Genomic DNA, 15,891 nt, shown 5'->3' on the forward strand with positions numbered 1-15,891 from the left:
GCTTTATTCTAACAATCCTGTATTTACAGGCAGTGACCCACATCCTACTGCATCTCATCACAGCTGAGCAGGTTCTGCAGCTTTATTCTGATGAAGACCACTGTGTCCAGCTTCACCTGTCTCTGATGAAGACCACGTGTCCAGCTTCACCGGTCTCTGATGAAGACCACCGTGTCCAGCTTCACCTGTCTCTGATGAAGACCACCGTGTCCAGCTTCACCTGTCTCTGATGAAGACCACCGTGTCCAGCTTCACCTGTCTCTGATGAAGACCACCGTGTCCAGCTTCACCTGTCTCTGATGAAGACCACCGTGTCCAGCTTCACCTGTCTCTGATGAAGACCACCGTGTCCAGCTTCACCGGTCTCTGATGAAGACCACCGTGTCCAGCTTCACCTGTCTCTGATGAAGACCACCGTGTCCAGCTTCACCGGTCTCTGATGAAGACCACCGTGTCCAGCTTCACCTGTCTCTGATGAAGACCACCGTGTCCAGCTTCACCTGTCTCTGATGAAGACCACCGTGTCCAGCTTCACTGGTCTCTGATGAAGACCACCGTGTCCAGCTTCACCTGTCTCTGATGAAGACCACCGTGTCCAGCTTCACCTGTCTCTGATGAAGACCACCGTGTCCAGCTTCACTGGTCTCTGATGAAGACCACCGTGTCCAGCTTCACCTGTCTCTGATGAAGACCACCGTGTCCAGCTTCACCTGTCTCTGATGAAGACCACCGTGTCCAGCTTCACCGGTCTCTGATGAAGACCACCGTGTCCAGCTTCACCGGTCTCTGATGAAGTGTCCAGCTTCACCTGTCTCTGATGAAGTGTCCAGCTTCACCTGTCTCTGATGAAGACCACCTTGTCCAGCTTCACCTATCTCTGATGAAGACCACCGTGTCCAGCTTCACCTATCTCTGATGAAGACCACCGTGTCCAGCTTCGTGTCTCTGCTGTCCATCACCTCCCTCGTTGCTGTCACCTGCTCCACCACAATAGCTCTGCGTCAAATGCAAAGACATCAAGAATCAGAAAAGCGCTGTAACAGCTTCGTCTGAAATTACAATAATTAAAATAAACGAAAGATTTAAAATAATTCATTCATTTCAGTAACTGAGAGGTTTTCAGCTCACTGAGAGCCTTTGAATATTCTTATTAAATAGATATTTAATGGTCTTTAAGATGTATAAGATTTATGTAAATGCACTGTGTTTACTGGAGCTATACTAATATACTGTAACGTTACTGTCTAGCATCTACACCTTCAGCAAATCAACACTTTACTATACAGTAGCTCAAGAAATGCGATTTTAACACATGTTTTTGATCGATAATACTCACATTTGTAAACACCCGCATCGCTGATCTCCGTCACGTTCGATGATGACGTATCCTCTCGCGCGGGGCTTCTGGGATAGAAAAGTATCCAACGGATGAACACTCAAGAATCTGGGCAGAAGCAGTAGGACATCCGGGAACTTCTCGACTACTCTTCTATGAATACTGAGGTTTCGGACATACTACTGCATTTCTCCTACTATACAGTAGAGAAGTAGGCGGTTTCAGACGCAGCCACGCGCAAGCGCACGAACCCATAGACCCTCAAAGTCCACGGTATAGTCCGAGCACTGGTAAAAAGTATCTGGTATATGTTTAAAAATGTCAAAATCTTAAAACTGTGTGAATCATCTGAATTATCTGATTTTAAAATGGTATTATATTACACACTACATGCTGTTTAACCAAAGATTAAACAGTGCAAGAAAATATAAAAGCTGGCTTGCTCTTAAAATACAGTATTTCATATTAGTACTAGGAGAAACATTATTTTCACTGAAGTGTAAAAATAATATATTACGAAAAACATCCACCAGTGCAGGCCCCAGCGAGGATCGAACTCGCGACCCCTGGTTTACAAGACCAGTGCTCTAACCACTGAGCTATGGAGCCAGCTGTGGCAGCCAAGGCGACGAAAGTGCTATTTAATCAAAGTCATATATATATACAATACATATCCCATATATCGAGTAGCGTAAGCAGAAAATCTCTTTAGCACTTTCTTTGAAGTTGTGTGTTATGTGCCAAAAAGCGTGACAATTTACAGATCAATTCAGATCGAGATTAATTATTTAGTCATTCAAATAATTTATTAAAAAAGAGGAAATATTTGATGTAACAGCTAACCTAAAATTATTTGTTTATGTCGATGTTTTCGTCGCCTGTAAGTAATGCCCGGATGGAATATATTTGTGTCCACTAGAGGGCAAAGTTCACCAACAAAACTCCCCACAATCACGTTCTGCAGTCCCAGAGGGCCCTGTCCTGCAGTGTTGTTGTCCCAACCAGCTCCAAACGCCTGCCTGTAAATTTCTAGTAATCCTGAAGACCTTGAAGAGCTGCTTCAGGTGTTTAATTAGGGTTGGAGCTAAACTCTGAAGGACAGTCAGTGGCCCTCAGGAGCTGAGCTTGACATCCCTGCTCTGCATCGATATCCTAACTGTTCAAGCCATAAAGCGCTTTTTAAAACATGGTTTTAAATACTTTTTAACAATTACTCAAAAAATGTCATGTTAAGGTCTCACTGAAATCTAAACATGTGGGCTATGCAGGGGTTAACGGCGGTCCTGAAGAGTCACAGTCCTGCAGTTAATGTTAATACAAAATAATTCATTGATACAGTTATTTTTCAGGTATGTAAATCTGTGGTTAATATTAAACAAATACGTTTAATTAAAATTTAATTACATTTTTACTTTTCAGTTTTATTGAAGGTTAAAATAGTCTCAAATGCCCTGAAATAAAGATCTGGTGTGGCCAAGTGGATCTGACACTGTATGTGATATTTTCATTTATTTATTTTTTGTAGGTATGTTGCTAATGCCATATTTCTACTCTTGACAGACACTTTTATCCAAATTTAAAGTATACTTCTTTTTTTAACGTTTAATGTTTCCTGTGAGCAACATTTTTCACGTTTTAGCGAAATGTCTAGGATTTTTCTTTCAGTGTAAAATATCTCTGGTCCTCTCTCACTTTACATTATAACCAAATATAGATGTTTAAAGTGTGTGGTGTAATACTAGAGTAGTGCACTGTAGACTTACCAGGGTTTACACTTTGCCTTCGCTTAAAAATACATACAAACTGCACAAATAAATAGTCTACAAAGAACCTTTCAACAGTAACATTTAAAAAATGTGAAAAGTAATTATAATTAAATATAAATGAATAATTGAATCATAGTTAAAATGATTATAATCTATGTTTTAGAAATATAAATAAATCAGTCTGTTGTGGGAATGTGGTGCTGTCTCTTTAAGAGGGCAGCTCCTGTCTTTTGCCTCTCATCTCTGAACCTGCTCGTATCCGCTCGGGTCGCTTCACAGCAGTCTAAAGAAGAACCGAACCCGAGACCCGGAGCACGGAGCACGGCAAACCCCTTCTGATCTGATCTCTGGGGCTCCCGGTGACTTTGATGAAGGCGCTGTTTATGGTTGTTATTTTTTGAAATACAGCTCTTGAAACCTGTAAGATCACGCGCGTCTGAAGAAATTATTTTCTTGAGAAAAACATTTACAACGATGCTCGTGGATTTGTATATCACGCATATTTTATGATATTTAAATGCACGCATGATTGTGAAGTTATCGGTAAGGTGAAGGGTTGAAAATAAATTTGTGTGGAATACAAATCAGTTGCATAGTCTTCCATTGTAAAAGGATTCCTGTAATTATTTATGAAACTGGTTTTTAATGCGTTTTTTGGTGGGATTGGAGCGCAGCGCTATGTTAGATCTATGTTGAATATTTAACCCTGAGACTGTTCCTCTGTAAGCATCATGATGGCAAAACATTGTCCTAATGATGACCTGAGTAAGATCTCTGATGAAGAACTGGTCAGATGGAGCAAAGAGGACTTGATTAAGAGACTGAGAAGGGCTGATGGTGAGAAAATGAACCTAATGCTCGAACATGGGAACATGATGAAGGACGTCAACCGCAGACTGCAGGTGCACCTCCATGAGATCCGTAATCTTAAGGAGATCAACCAGAAACTGCAAGACGATAACCAAGAGCTCAGGGAACTCTGCTGCTTTCTCGATGATGATCGGCAGAAAGGTAAGAAGCTGTCTCGGGAATGGCAGAGGTTTGGGAGGTATGCGGCCAGCTCCATGTGGAAGGAGGTGAGCACCTATCAGCAGAAACTCAAAGAGCTGGAAGTCAACCAGGAAAACGTTTTCCGGGAGAATGCAGAACTAAAGGAGATCATTCTCATGTTGGATGAAGATAGGAATGGCGCAGGATCTAGGAGCTCTATAGACAGCCAGTCCAGTCTGAGCAACCTGAATGGAGGTTCTGGGATTGTCAGAGATGTTGGAGATGGGAGCAGTACCTCCAGCGGTGGAAGTACTGGCAGCCCAGACCATCATCATAATCATATACACAAGACCGTAGAAACCAAGATTGGCACCATACGACGATCAATGGATGATCTCTCCGCTCCACATCATCACAGGAGCATTCCCAATGGACTCAGTGGTGAGTATATGACCATTTTTGCCACCATCATTGTTTAAAAAAAATTTTTTGTGGCTTTTAATGCATGTCTTTAAGTTTTAAAGCCATTCATATATTAGTACGCTCTTAAAAATTTGACATAATTCATTTGTATCAAGTATACATATATAAAGAGATAATAAAAAGAAGAAAATGTGCTGTTAATTTACTCACCCTCAAGATGTAGGTGACTTTTTTCAGTAGAACAGCAAAAAAAGATTTAGCTGAACCCATGGTCCTTAATAACTTTGAGAGTCAAAAATAACATGTGCAACAAAATTACTGGTTCAAATAGCTGATTGACCAGTTTGCATAACCACATAATGAGATAACATACACAATTATGTTATTAAAACACCCAATAATTACATGAAACATGGATGTTTTACATGTCTAAGCTCTGTTTTCATCAAGCCATTATAGTCCATGTTGCTTTAAATGCTAATGAGCTCTGCTCGCCCCGCCCCTCTCTTCCGTGGGGTGACTAGCAGAACTGTTTACTTTAGCCGCGAAACTGGCTAACTAGCACGTTATTAGGAAAGGTGATTTGCAAAGATTCACTTCTTCTGTAGATGAAGCTGGATCACAAATGATTCGCGCTAACATAGGCGCATTTATTTAGATTGGGGATCAGCGCATTCCTTCAAAACGAAAGTAACGTTAATCCTCTGCATCTTCAGCGGCTCAGATGTCGGGAGTAAATGATGACTGCTATATTCATTATTACATCCAACAACAAAACACTTCAATCGCTTAATCGGAGACCTCTTGTCTTCCCTGCACTGGAGTCGACACAATGGCGGACAGCTCTCAGCTCACTCAGGGGGGTCTGTACAGAACATCTCAGAACAGCCTGATTTGCGAAAGGGGATTTTAAAATATGGATTTAATAAAAAAGTCTGGGTGGATTTTTATCATTATAGGATGGTTGTGTACACACACTTCCAACACACTTATGTTCAAACAACTTGCATCCTTTAAAAACAACCAGACCAAACCAAACCGGAATGTTTACTTGAGAATATTGATTACAGGCAATAATGTTGTAAATAATGTTAATTTTCTTGCACAGACTGATCATTTTGCTTCATAATACTTCAATATATCGCTAGGAGCCACAGGTATTAATTTGATATCGCCAAATATGCTTTTGTGAGTTTTAAAGTGACGGTAGCCTTTGACTTTATGACATTTTATTAATCACCAAGGATCACGGTTTCAGCTACAAAAAATAGTTTACTGTTCTAATGGGGAAAAAAAAGTAATCTACATCTTGGATGGTCTCAAGTTGAGTAAATAAAAGCTAATTTTTTACTTTGAAAGTATTTGTCTGACAGGAAAACAAACCAAAAATACTGATTACTCATCTTTGACTAATGGGCGTGTACCATTTTTTCTCCAGTCAAATTCTATTTAGAATGAGAATGTTCCACACATTTAATGAACAGCTGGAGTTCAACTAGAGTTCTCATGACATGGTCACTGAAGTCACTGTGCCTCCATATTCCCACACATTCTTCGTGTTCACACTTGGCGTCTTTTTCAAAGCTGCCGGCGTCTGTTTTACATTATAATCCTATGGAGTAAACCGTGTTTTCAAAAAAGTCCTGAGCGCTTTTTAAAACGCCACCGCCGGCGTCTTTTTTTGCAGCTCAGAGCGTTTTTTCGAGTTGAAAAAAGTTCAACTTTTCTGAAAAAAACGCCCTACGTCAAGCGCCTTTTTGACAGCTGACCAATGACAAGCGAGTAGCGAGATCTGTCGTTTCCATAACAACAAGAAGAAAAATGGAGAAGGTGCCGCAAACCGTGCATCATCCAACCGGAGCTCCTGGACTAAATTGTTGTAAGCACCATATTGGTTTCTTCCTCGTATAATGTTGTGCACCCACAAACGTCGTTGTGAATCGACATTTTCTTTCCCGTTAACTTCAAAAGTCAACGCAAGAGCCAACTTTTTACTCTTTCTTGACATTTCTGCAGTACACAGCGCTAGGCTATTGTTGCAGCTGTTGCTATGGCAACAAAAGACGCTCTCGGCTGCTATTTGTAACAGACGCTGCCAGCTTTGTTTTTAATTAAAAAAACGCTCTTGTCAACTTTTTCTAGTCAAAAAAGACGCCAAGTGTGAACACGGCCTAAAGTAGAGATCATTTGCGTTAAATGTGTGTGAGTTAAAACAGTACTTGCTGTTTTAATTGGAAATATGTAAACAGAGAAAACTGAACTTGGCATGGCATTTCATGGGGTTTTAACAGTATTGCTCATCAGTCTACTAATTGTAAATATGTTGGAGGTTTAAGCAGTTTTAAGATGCTCTGGTGAAACTAAATTTAATAACACACAGGCTACAGCAGTGAAAGACTTAATTTCAAAAAGCTATATTATATAAGATTATAAAGGTAATCATTTTCTGATGCTTTCGTTTTAAGTCCTGTACGTGATCTGAAACTAGAAGAGTAAGCTTGCAAAGCAGCTTGGGAGAACTATGTACAAATGTAAATGATTATACTAATTGATTATACTTAACAGGTAACAGTAAACTCATCGAGTTTAGGTCTTACAATATTACTGAAGATGTAGCGTAGCTAATTACCCCAGTGCTAATTACCTAAATCACCTCAGATCAATAAAACAACAGTATCGCATGTGAGTGTGGCCTTGAGTGAAGGTCCCGTGTTAATTGCTTTTACGAGTAAATCGTGTGTATGGATTTTGGATTTGCTGATGGTCTTTGTTTTCTCGTGCCGTGGAAGGGCTACAAAAAGAAATCAATGCGATCACCCTATTCAAGCCCTAAAAACCCACATGAGCTGACTGTTTGATTACTGTAATGAAATGGCCTGTTAAGCCTGGCTTTAGCTGCACTTCAGCAGCACCAGAATTTCAGATGAAAGTACGGTAATATTGTGCTGAACACAGGGTCCTGACTCAGTTTTGAAGTGACAACTGAAAATGCTTCCTGATGGGATGGCTAGCTTTTGTCTGTGCGGTTGCTTTTAATATATATGGCAAGTGGCAATGGTTTGTAAGTATAGAGTGACCTAACAGTGTTTAAAACCTCAGCGATTGTTTGACAGTGTATCATTTTTAGGTCTCACGCCTGCTGTTTTAGGTTTATGAAGACTGTCAAGTCACATTTCACCCCAAAATCAATATATATATATATATATATTTTTCCCATAAAATATACCACCACCATGTTAACAAATATTATTGTTATTATTAAATGCCTTATTTAAATTAGAAGGTATTTATACTTTCTATGATTTATTCTGTTGCTCTTAAATGGTTAATCCACCCCAAAATGAAAATTTTGTTATTAATCACTTACCCCCATATCGTTCCAAAACCATAAAAGCTTTGTTCGTTTTCGGAACACAATTTAAGATATTTTGGTTGAGAACTGGGAGGCTCTCCCATTGACTGTCAAGTAAATAACACTGTCAAGGCCTAGAAAAGTATGAAAGACATCTTCAAAATAGTCCATCTGCCATCAGTGGTTCAACCGTAACGTTATGAAGCGATGAGAATACTTTTTGTACGCAAAGAAAACAAAAATAACGACTTTATCCAACAATTGGTCTCCTCTGCGTCACCGTATCGCCATTTTGGAGAGTATCCACTGGACGTAAACTGCGTACGCTGTTCTGTGTCAGCCGCACCACATGGATACGTTTTCTATGTTTACGCTTTGATTTGAATGAAAACAGCGTATCCTTGTGGCGCGGCTGCGCACGTTATTCGCGTCCAGTGGATACGTTCAGATTGAACCACTGATGGCAGATGGACTATTTTGACAATGTCTTCCATATTTTTCTGTGCCTTGACAGTGTTGTTAATTGTTTGGCAGTCAATGGGACAGTCACAAACCTCCCGGTTTTCATCCAAAATATCTTAAATTGTGTTCCGAAGACGAACATAGCTTTTATGGGTTTGGAACAACATGGAGGTAAGTGATTAATGACAAAATTTTCATTTTGGGAAAGAGTAACCCGTTAAGACAGAAAGTAGCTGTAAGTTTTAAGCTCTCAACAATGTCTAGTTGTATAATATGATTTTTAATTTCAACAATCCACAGCTTTCAAATTAGTGAGCAGAAGTTGTGAAATGCCGTGAATTTCATTTTATTCTATTGAGGTTGATTCTAAGGTCTTTTGCCTCACATAAAACATGAGCTTATTAATGCAATGGTGCAACACAAAAATATTTAGTATATAAGTTATATGTGCAACGTGTCGGGAAGGTTACTTTGGAAATGTAATAGGTTACAGATTCCAAGTAACCCTATTTAAAATGTAGCAAATAGTGTAACTATTTCAATAACTTTATTAAAGTAATGTAACTGATTACTTTTCTAAATTTCTAATGAATGTTTCCAACTGATAATGATTTTTAATCATTTAAAGCAGGCAGGGTTAACCTTACAGTAACACTCATCACTCATTACTGTCAGACTTTCAGAATCCCTTGAATTAAGATTATTATTATACTTAAACCTCTGGATGCAATATGTGGTGCAGTGTCATTTAATAAGACAGTCAAGTTGAGCGCATAGATGTTCAGAGTGTGTATCTTGATTCCACGGGAGACCTGCTAACAGCTGTATAGGAAGGTGATAAGGGAGTGAAGTGGGGTATTTGCTGAGACATTGGCTAGTGGTAAGGCAAACAGAGAGTGGATGGGTTGGAGAGTGTGTGTGCATGAGGTCCCCTGCTCTCTTTCCTCCTTAAGGGGTCTCATCAATCAGTCGAGCCGTTGGCCGTCCCAGTGCACAGATGGTGCTGCGGTAATCATCAGAGACAGGTTCATATTTCATGGCAATGTTCGATCCCAAGCTGTGTTGCACAACTGCTCACTCAACTCTATGGTTTCAACAGTTGAAGCCTTTACACAGACAGTGCTACATTGCTAGCATATTCTAACACTGGTTTCTGTGGGCTACAAGATGATCTACATTTTGTTTGTAATTCAGATTTCGAAAGTAAAACAAGATTCTGTGAAGCACTGTCCAACAAGTGTCCTGTTGATCATCATGCACTTTTGTCTTTTTCCAAATAATAGAGTGCTCTGTTTTTAATTCCAAAATGCGGCTGAGAATTGGCTTTTTCGAACCTCTGGAATTTCAATAGTTTTTACAATTGCAGTTTGCAGTGCCAAATAAAATAGGTCTGTTGTTAACTTTCTGTTTTGAAACATTCCTATCTCAAATATGAATTTTGAAACCATTGTTTGGTTAAAAAAAAACATAATTAGCTAATAAGGACCGCAAATACCAAAGAAGTTAATTGACAAATTCGACAAATCAAAGTTGTAGGAATTATATTTTATATAAAAAAATAGGAATTATTCGTTTTGGACCATAAGGGAACATGTTTTAAGAAAGTAATTGAGACAATGTTGAGTTAATGTTTATGTTTGTGTACAACAGTCATGACTTCCATAAGCCTAAAATGCCTCAAATGTTACCATGGTAACTAGTGTTTCCATCAAAATGTCACAGTTATTGGAATTTCTGTCGCTCTTTCCCTATATTCTGTTTATTAACTTAATTTAATTTAATTATTAATATAATAATAATAGTAGTAGTAGTTATTAGGGGTTCAAGCACATGGTGCTGAAACACTATTGTAATTGTAAGTATTTTTATTATTCTTCTTCCCTAAAACTGATCGTGCTCGCTACTCAGATCCAAAGACTCGGCCCAATCAGCCCATGGGGGCACTACAGGGTTAAAACTCAAATTTCAGACATTTTTGGCCATAGCTCATAAACCGTTTGCCATAGACTTAAGTGCCTTATATCTTTGGAATCATTCGGTCAAACCAAACAAATCTGTTTCCGCCATTTTGGATTTTCTGAAAAATCTACTTTTTTTAACTCCTCATTTGTGTCCGATTCACTCGAAACTTGACATGCATCATCTAGAGACCCTCATGGCAAAAAGTTATCAAAAGTATTTTGATTAGTGATTCACGTTTGCTACAGGATGCCAAAATGTTCAAAGTGGGCAGGGCCACTTTTACTGAAATGGCTGTAACTCTTGAAAGGAATGAGATATTTTCGCCAAACTCAGAACACGTGAATGAGCTCAATCTTTGGCCAAATTACAAAAATTGGGGAGTTTGACCTCTTGGTGGCACTATAAAAAGAAAAAACCATGAAAATGGTGGTAACAACTGTAATTACTATTTTTTTAAAAAAATGATAAATCATTAAATAATATTGTAGGGATTTTATTTATGATTTTTCAGCCTTTTTGGGTAATATCATCTTAAAATAGCTATAATTGCTCAAGTTTCTTAAAATGCATGAACCCCGGTAATCGCTGCTTGCAGCTATATTTATTATTAGGTTTTATTGTTCCTAATTTTATACACATACTTGGTTATTTGGCATTGTTGTTTTTTTAATTCACTGTTATTGTAAATGATCTATTTTAGGTCGTATCAATTAAATGAAAACACAGCAACTACAGTTATTAGCAGTAAAGGGAAACTATGGGCGCTTTATACCCATATATTTCAATTTGAGCATGAAACAAAAAGACGGATGAAAGGTAGAAAATGGCAATGGGATGGGTGCACAGAGGGGGTATTATCTGACCAGTGGGGGTCCATCTGTTCTGAGACTCTAGGGAGATAAATGAAGACAAGCAATCTTGTTGCATCTAGCATGTGAGTTATTGTGTAACTTCTGAATGGATGTGGGAACCTGGATATCTTTGGCTAATGGGATTCCCATGATAATAAACTCTTGGTCTCAAATCTGATTTCAGTTTGAAATTCTGCCAAATTTAACCTTAAGCAGCAAATGTCTGCATCTCTTAAATTAGGGCTGTACAAGTAATCCTGGTGTGGTTATTAAACCACAAAATCATATCTAGGATGCAACTTTAAATTATTTATCCAAATGTTTGTCATATTACAATTCAAATCAGTTTTTTAAATGCAGCACTAGAAGTAATTTGGCAGCTGACATCTGAATTGATGTGTTTTGACTGATGACTTGTGACTTGGTGTTTTGGTTTATCCTGATAGATTAAGTTTAATCCTAGCAGGTTAAGTTTGTCAAGTTTGATGTGGCATAGGCCAGTAATGGCTGAGCTTGTTAAGGATGCAAATTATGAGGATGACGTTTTTCACACAGCTTTTTTAAAAAGTGCAAAAAAGTCATTGAAATTTTAAAGTCTACTTAGTTATTTTTCATAAAAGAATTTCTTTTTGTCTGTATGTTTTTGTTTTTTTTACTGTCTGTGACGTATGTTGCTGAGATACCTCATGAGGGATGTTTCACCTTATGTCAATGGGTTGTAAAATCACAGAACCCAGTGTAGGAATGATGGCAGTGACCCAATGAGGGTCAAAGTGAGCCTGTTAAACTCGCTCAGCCAGTTCTTTACAACTCAGTCATTTGCCAAGCCCACAGATTGCATCTCAGTGTGATGACGCTGTATAACATTCATGGAATTTCAGATTTGAAACTTTCATTTGTTGACCAGATCATTTTCATTATTCTTTTATTCTATTATTTTTAAAGCAGGGGTTTCCAAACCTGTTCCTGGAAGGCCATGTTATTGCAGATTTAGGTTTAACTGTAATTAAATAAATTAAACCCACTTGATTGAGCCAGTCAAGGTCTTCAGAAGCACTAGGAAGCAGCCAGGTGTGTTGGACCTAAACTTTGCAAGGATGTGGCCTACCAGGAACACCCCTTAAATATTTTAAGTTCAAATTGCCATATAACTTGGTAGAGTTCTTTAGTCAGGCTTGTTTCTTTTCTTTAATATATTCTACAAGTTTAAAGGGTGTGCCACTCTGCTGACCAGCGTAGGAAGTGTTGATCTTTTAAAACTTGTTTTTCTGGTATGCACAAGATGAATGAATCACAACATGGTATTCTTAAACAAAACTATCTATGTGTTCTGTCAGAGCATGTAGGACATTAATGAATCCATGGCAGATTTAAAGGGCAACAATAAACCATATTCTACACTTTATATGTGGCTTGGCAACAGTGTCAGGTCTTGTCTGTCTTGGTTGTTTAGCTCAGGAGAGCAGGCATGAGTTGGTCCACAGAAACTCTCTCAGCTGGCTTTAGTCAGACAGAAAGGCCGTCTGTCACGAAATCCCACATTCCTTATCGAACAATAGCCAGTCTTTTCTCAACAACCTGAATAAAGGGACATGAGTAAGACTCACTCATTGAACTCCATGTGAGGCAATACAAATTGAGATAAGACAAGCGTATACTTTGAATAACCATTGGTCTGCTCTCTCAGTGAATGGTAAAGTAGTATGTCTGTACATTCTGTGTGAAACTCGTTATCTTGAGTCCAGTCCTTGAGATGGCAACACTGAGCGCTGAGTTTTCAGATTTAAAAAAAAAAATAAAGAAGTGGTTTTATTAAGCTTTTTTATTAGCTGTAACACTGACAGCATGCTGTGCGTCAGCTATTAAACCACTGACATTGTCATTTGCTCGCCCTGCTGTCCCAAATGTATTTTCTTTCCTCATAAACAGAGGTGAGAAAAAATCATCTCTGTTATCATCTCTGTGAGTTAATATAATGTAGTAATAAAGTGTATGTTCCCACAAAGTTGACGCTTCAAAAACCATGCGCACACTTTTTACTGAACGTAAACAACGCTGATTCCTGGGCAATGCTGGTAACACCAACTACCTCAGCAAAAATAAGCTGGAGTTGTATGGATTCCCCCGTGTTCATGTTCATTTTGTGTGGTTTTTGAAGTGTCAACTTTGAGGGACCCATCCACCTGCATTATGGACTCACAGAGGTGGAGGATTTTTCTAAAAATCTTTGTTTGTGGTCATGAGAAGAAAGAAAGACATACACATCTGGGACAGCATGAGAGTGAGTAAATTTTCATTTTTGGATAGCGCAATGTTTAAAACATTTAAACTTTAAAAAAATACATCTCAATACCCCAGTGTTCTGTTCCATTCTAGTTGTATTTGAACACAAGAACATATCCTCTTCTCCTGTCCCTATAGAAATGTATCTAATCGCAGGTCAGGTGAACCCAAAACCAACCTTATAATTATTTTTCAGGGCTTCTTAAAGACCAACTAGCTATTCAGGCTACTCACCGCTTATCGGTTGTGAGAATAGTTTTGCACGTACCTATTTTTTACCACCTCCACAAGCAGTGTTTATGACTGGAGCTTGTAGAGCCATTTGTAGCATTAATCTAGGCTTTGTCCAGGTGGGGATGCATTGATTGATTATCCATTTATTTATTGCTGCCTAATGAAATGCTGTGTAATGAAGTTGTTAATGAAGCCACCAGGTGGCACATTGGCAGGGCACTAGCTGCTCCAAAGAACACAATCAGCAATCCAATTCTGTTGACGCAAACTGTGACCTTCATATCGTGTCAGGCAAAACTTAACTAAAGTGTCCCCAATGTCATCACAGGCCAATTTGGAGGGAGATTTTCCTGTGAGCGTCAGCCGTTTCTGCAGTCTGCCAGGAGAGGGTATTCTCTAAACAAATTCACACAGTGTGTCTCAGTCTTTCACCTCAGTCCCAGTGTCCCAAATGTTATTCTGATGACTTTGTCCAATTTGTGGCATGTAATTGTTGGACCTTTTTTCTTAACATCTGTATTATTTTCTCGATGAAAAATTTAGCTTTCATTAACTCACCCTCATTTCGGGATTCATGAAATCAGTGGTTTTTTTCGACTTCATTCATTCGTCCCACGTACATAATTTAATTCCTACACAATCACGTAAATATGGAGATAATAAAAATGAGATTTGAGGAATCACTTGAATGCTTTTGTGTCCTCTTGCAAAACTTTTGCATTCTCCGGAGAAAGTTTGTGTTTGCTTGTAAAACATTTGTGTTGGAAATAAGATGAGGTCGGAGGGGAAAACTATTTCAGTGCTTTTGCAAGTGGGCAGTATTGCGAGAGAATACAAAGTTTCTTGGAGGAACGCAGTGTTTTTGTGAGAGAATGTAAAAGTGTTGATTTATAATTTTCCTCCAAATCTTACATTTTTTTATCACCATTTCCCCTTAGGGCCGGTGTCCTACAGAGTTTAACTCCAGCTTGCTTCAGCACACCTGCCTGGAAGTTTCTAGTATGCCTAGTAAGACCTTGATAAGCCGTTTCAGGTGTGTTTGATTCGGGTTAGAGCTGAACTCTGCAGGACACCGGCCCTCCAGGAGCAGGATTGGACACCCCTGCCTTAGGGGCTCCATACCTAAAATCCCCAAAACTTATCTTCATATTTCCTCTTGCTCTTGGACAGAATTGGAGTCTGCTTTTTCATGGCTATAAAGAAGTGGTCCATCTCGAAGCCTGAATGCACTTGACATATCCACAGGCAAAACGAAAACATTGTGAGTTAATGCCTGTCCTGTAGACTTTTACTCCTGATGGGAGGTTTTCTGTTACATCATTTGGACTGGACTCTAATCCTGATGGTGTCCCAGTCGTCATGTGAGGACAGGATTGGAGGAGTGTGTGTCCTCACCAGCTCAACATTGGTCTTATTTTAGCAAATCACGGGATCTGGAAATTTGCAGCGCTTTCTGCAGAATTGTGGAACCGCTGAATTGTTGAAAATTAATGCCCACCTTGCAATTCGGCCATGACGCAAATGGTTTTTAGGTTTTCTTCCCTAAAATATTATCTTACCTTAATGCTTAAGCATCCTACTGAGAAACAGGCCAAGCCACTGTTTATAGTTTGGAAAATGTATAAATTGCTTGTCATCAAATTTTCTTGACCACTGTCTTGCTGTGGTTTTTGCTGAATTCAGTCTCCAGCCGTCTGAAGAGCTTATCTAAAAGCCAAGTGCTTTTATAAAGTGTATTCATGAAGGAACAGCATCTCTGAATGATCATGTTCTTAAGCTACACTGTTTGCCTCTGCTCTTGAGTGCTTTTAGGTTTTCAGCCATGCAGCAATATTCCAGGAGTATTCCACACTTAAAGGGGTCATATGATGCTTTTTTAAGATCATTATTTTGGTGTTACAGAATATGTTGACATGTTTTATTGTTCAAAAAACATTATTTTTCAAATACTGTACAGTATTGTAGGTCCTCTATGCCTCGGCTCTCTCAAACATTTCGTTTTCTACAAAGTCCCTCCTTCCAACGAGTGCAGTCTGCTCTGATTGGCCAACTGGCACAGTGCATTGTGATTGGCCGAACACCACAAGCCGCGGAAATGTAACGCCCCTTTCCATAAGCGTGAGCTTCAGCTTTCAAAATTAAAGTAAAAACAGTTAATAATGTCCTTAGTTTTACCATCAGTTCAAGCCCGAGAGGGGAACAGAGTCGCGTGACAGACACAGTGATGAAACT

General features: G+C 39.0%; 1 protein-coding gene across 2 annotated transcripts in view; it reads left to right on the plus strand.

The window, feature by feature from the left end:
• Positions 1-3,323: 3,323 nt before the first annotated feature.
• The window catches only part of ccdc85cb (coiled-coil domain containing 85C, b), a 41,611-nt gene continuing 29,043 nt past the window's right edge, over positions 3,324-15,891 (plus strand). For both annotated transcript variants that reach the window (XM_079375638.1, XM_079375639.1), the window contains exon 1: positions 3,324-4,533. In XM_079375638.1, the coding sequence (XP_079231764.1) occupies positions 3,834-4,533 (700 nt within the window). In that variant the 5' untranslated portion in view covers positions 3,324-3,833. The remainder of the gene's footprint in view (positions 4,534-15,891) is intronic.

Source organism: Barbus barbus (assembly GCF_936440315.1).
Source record: "Barbus barbus genome assembly, chromosome: 24".
NCBI lineage: Eukaryota > Metazoa > Chordata > Actinopteri > Cypriniformes > Cyprinidae > Barbus > Barbus barbus.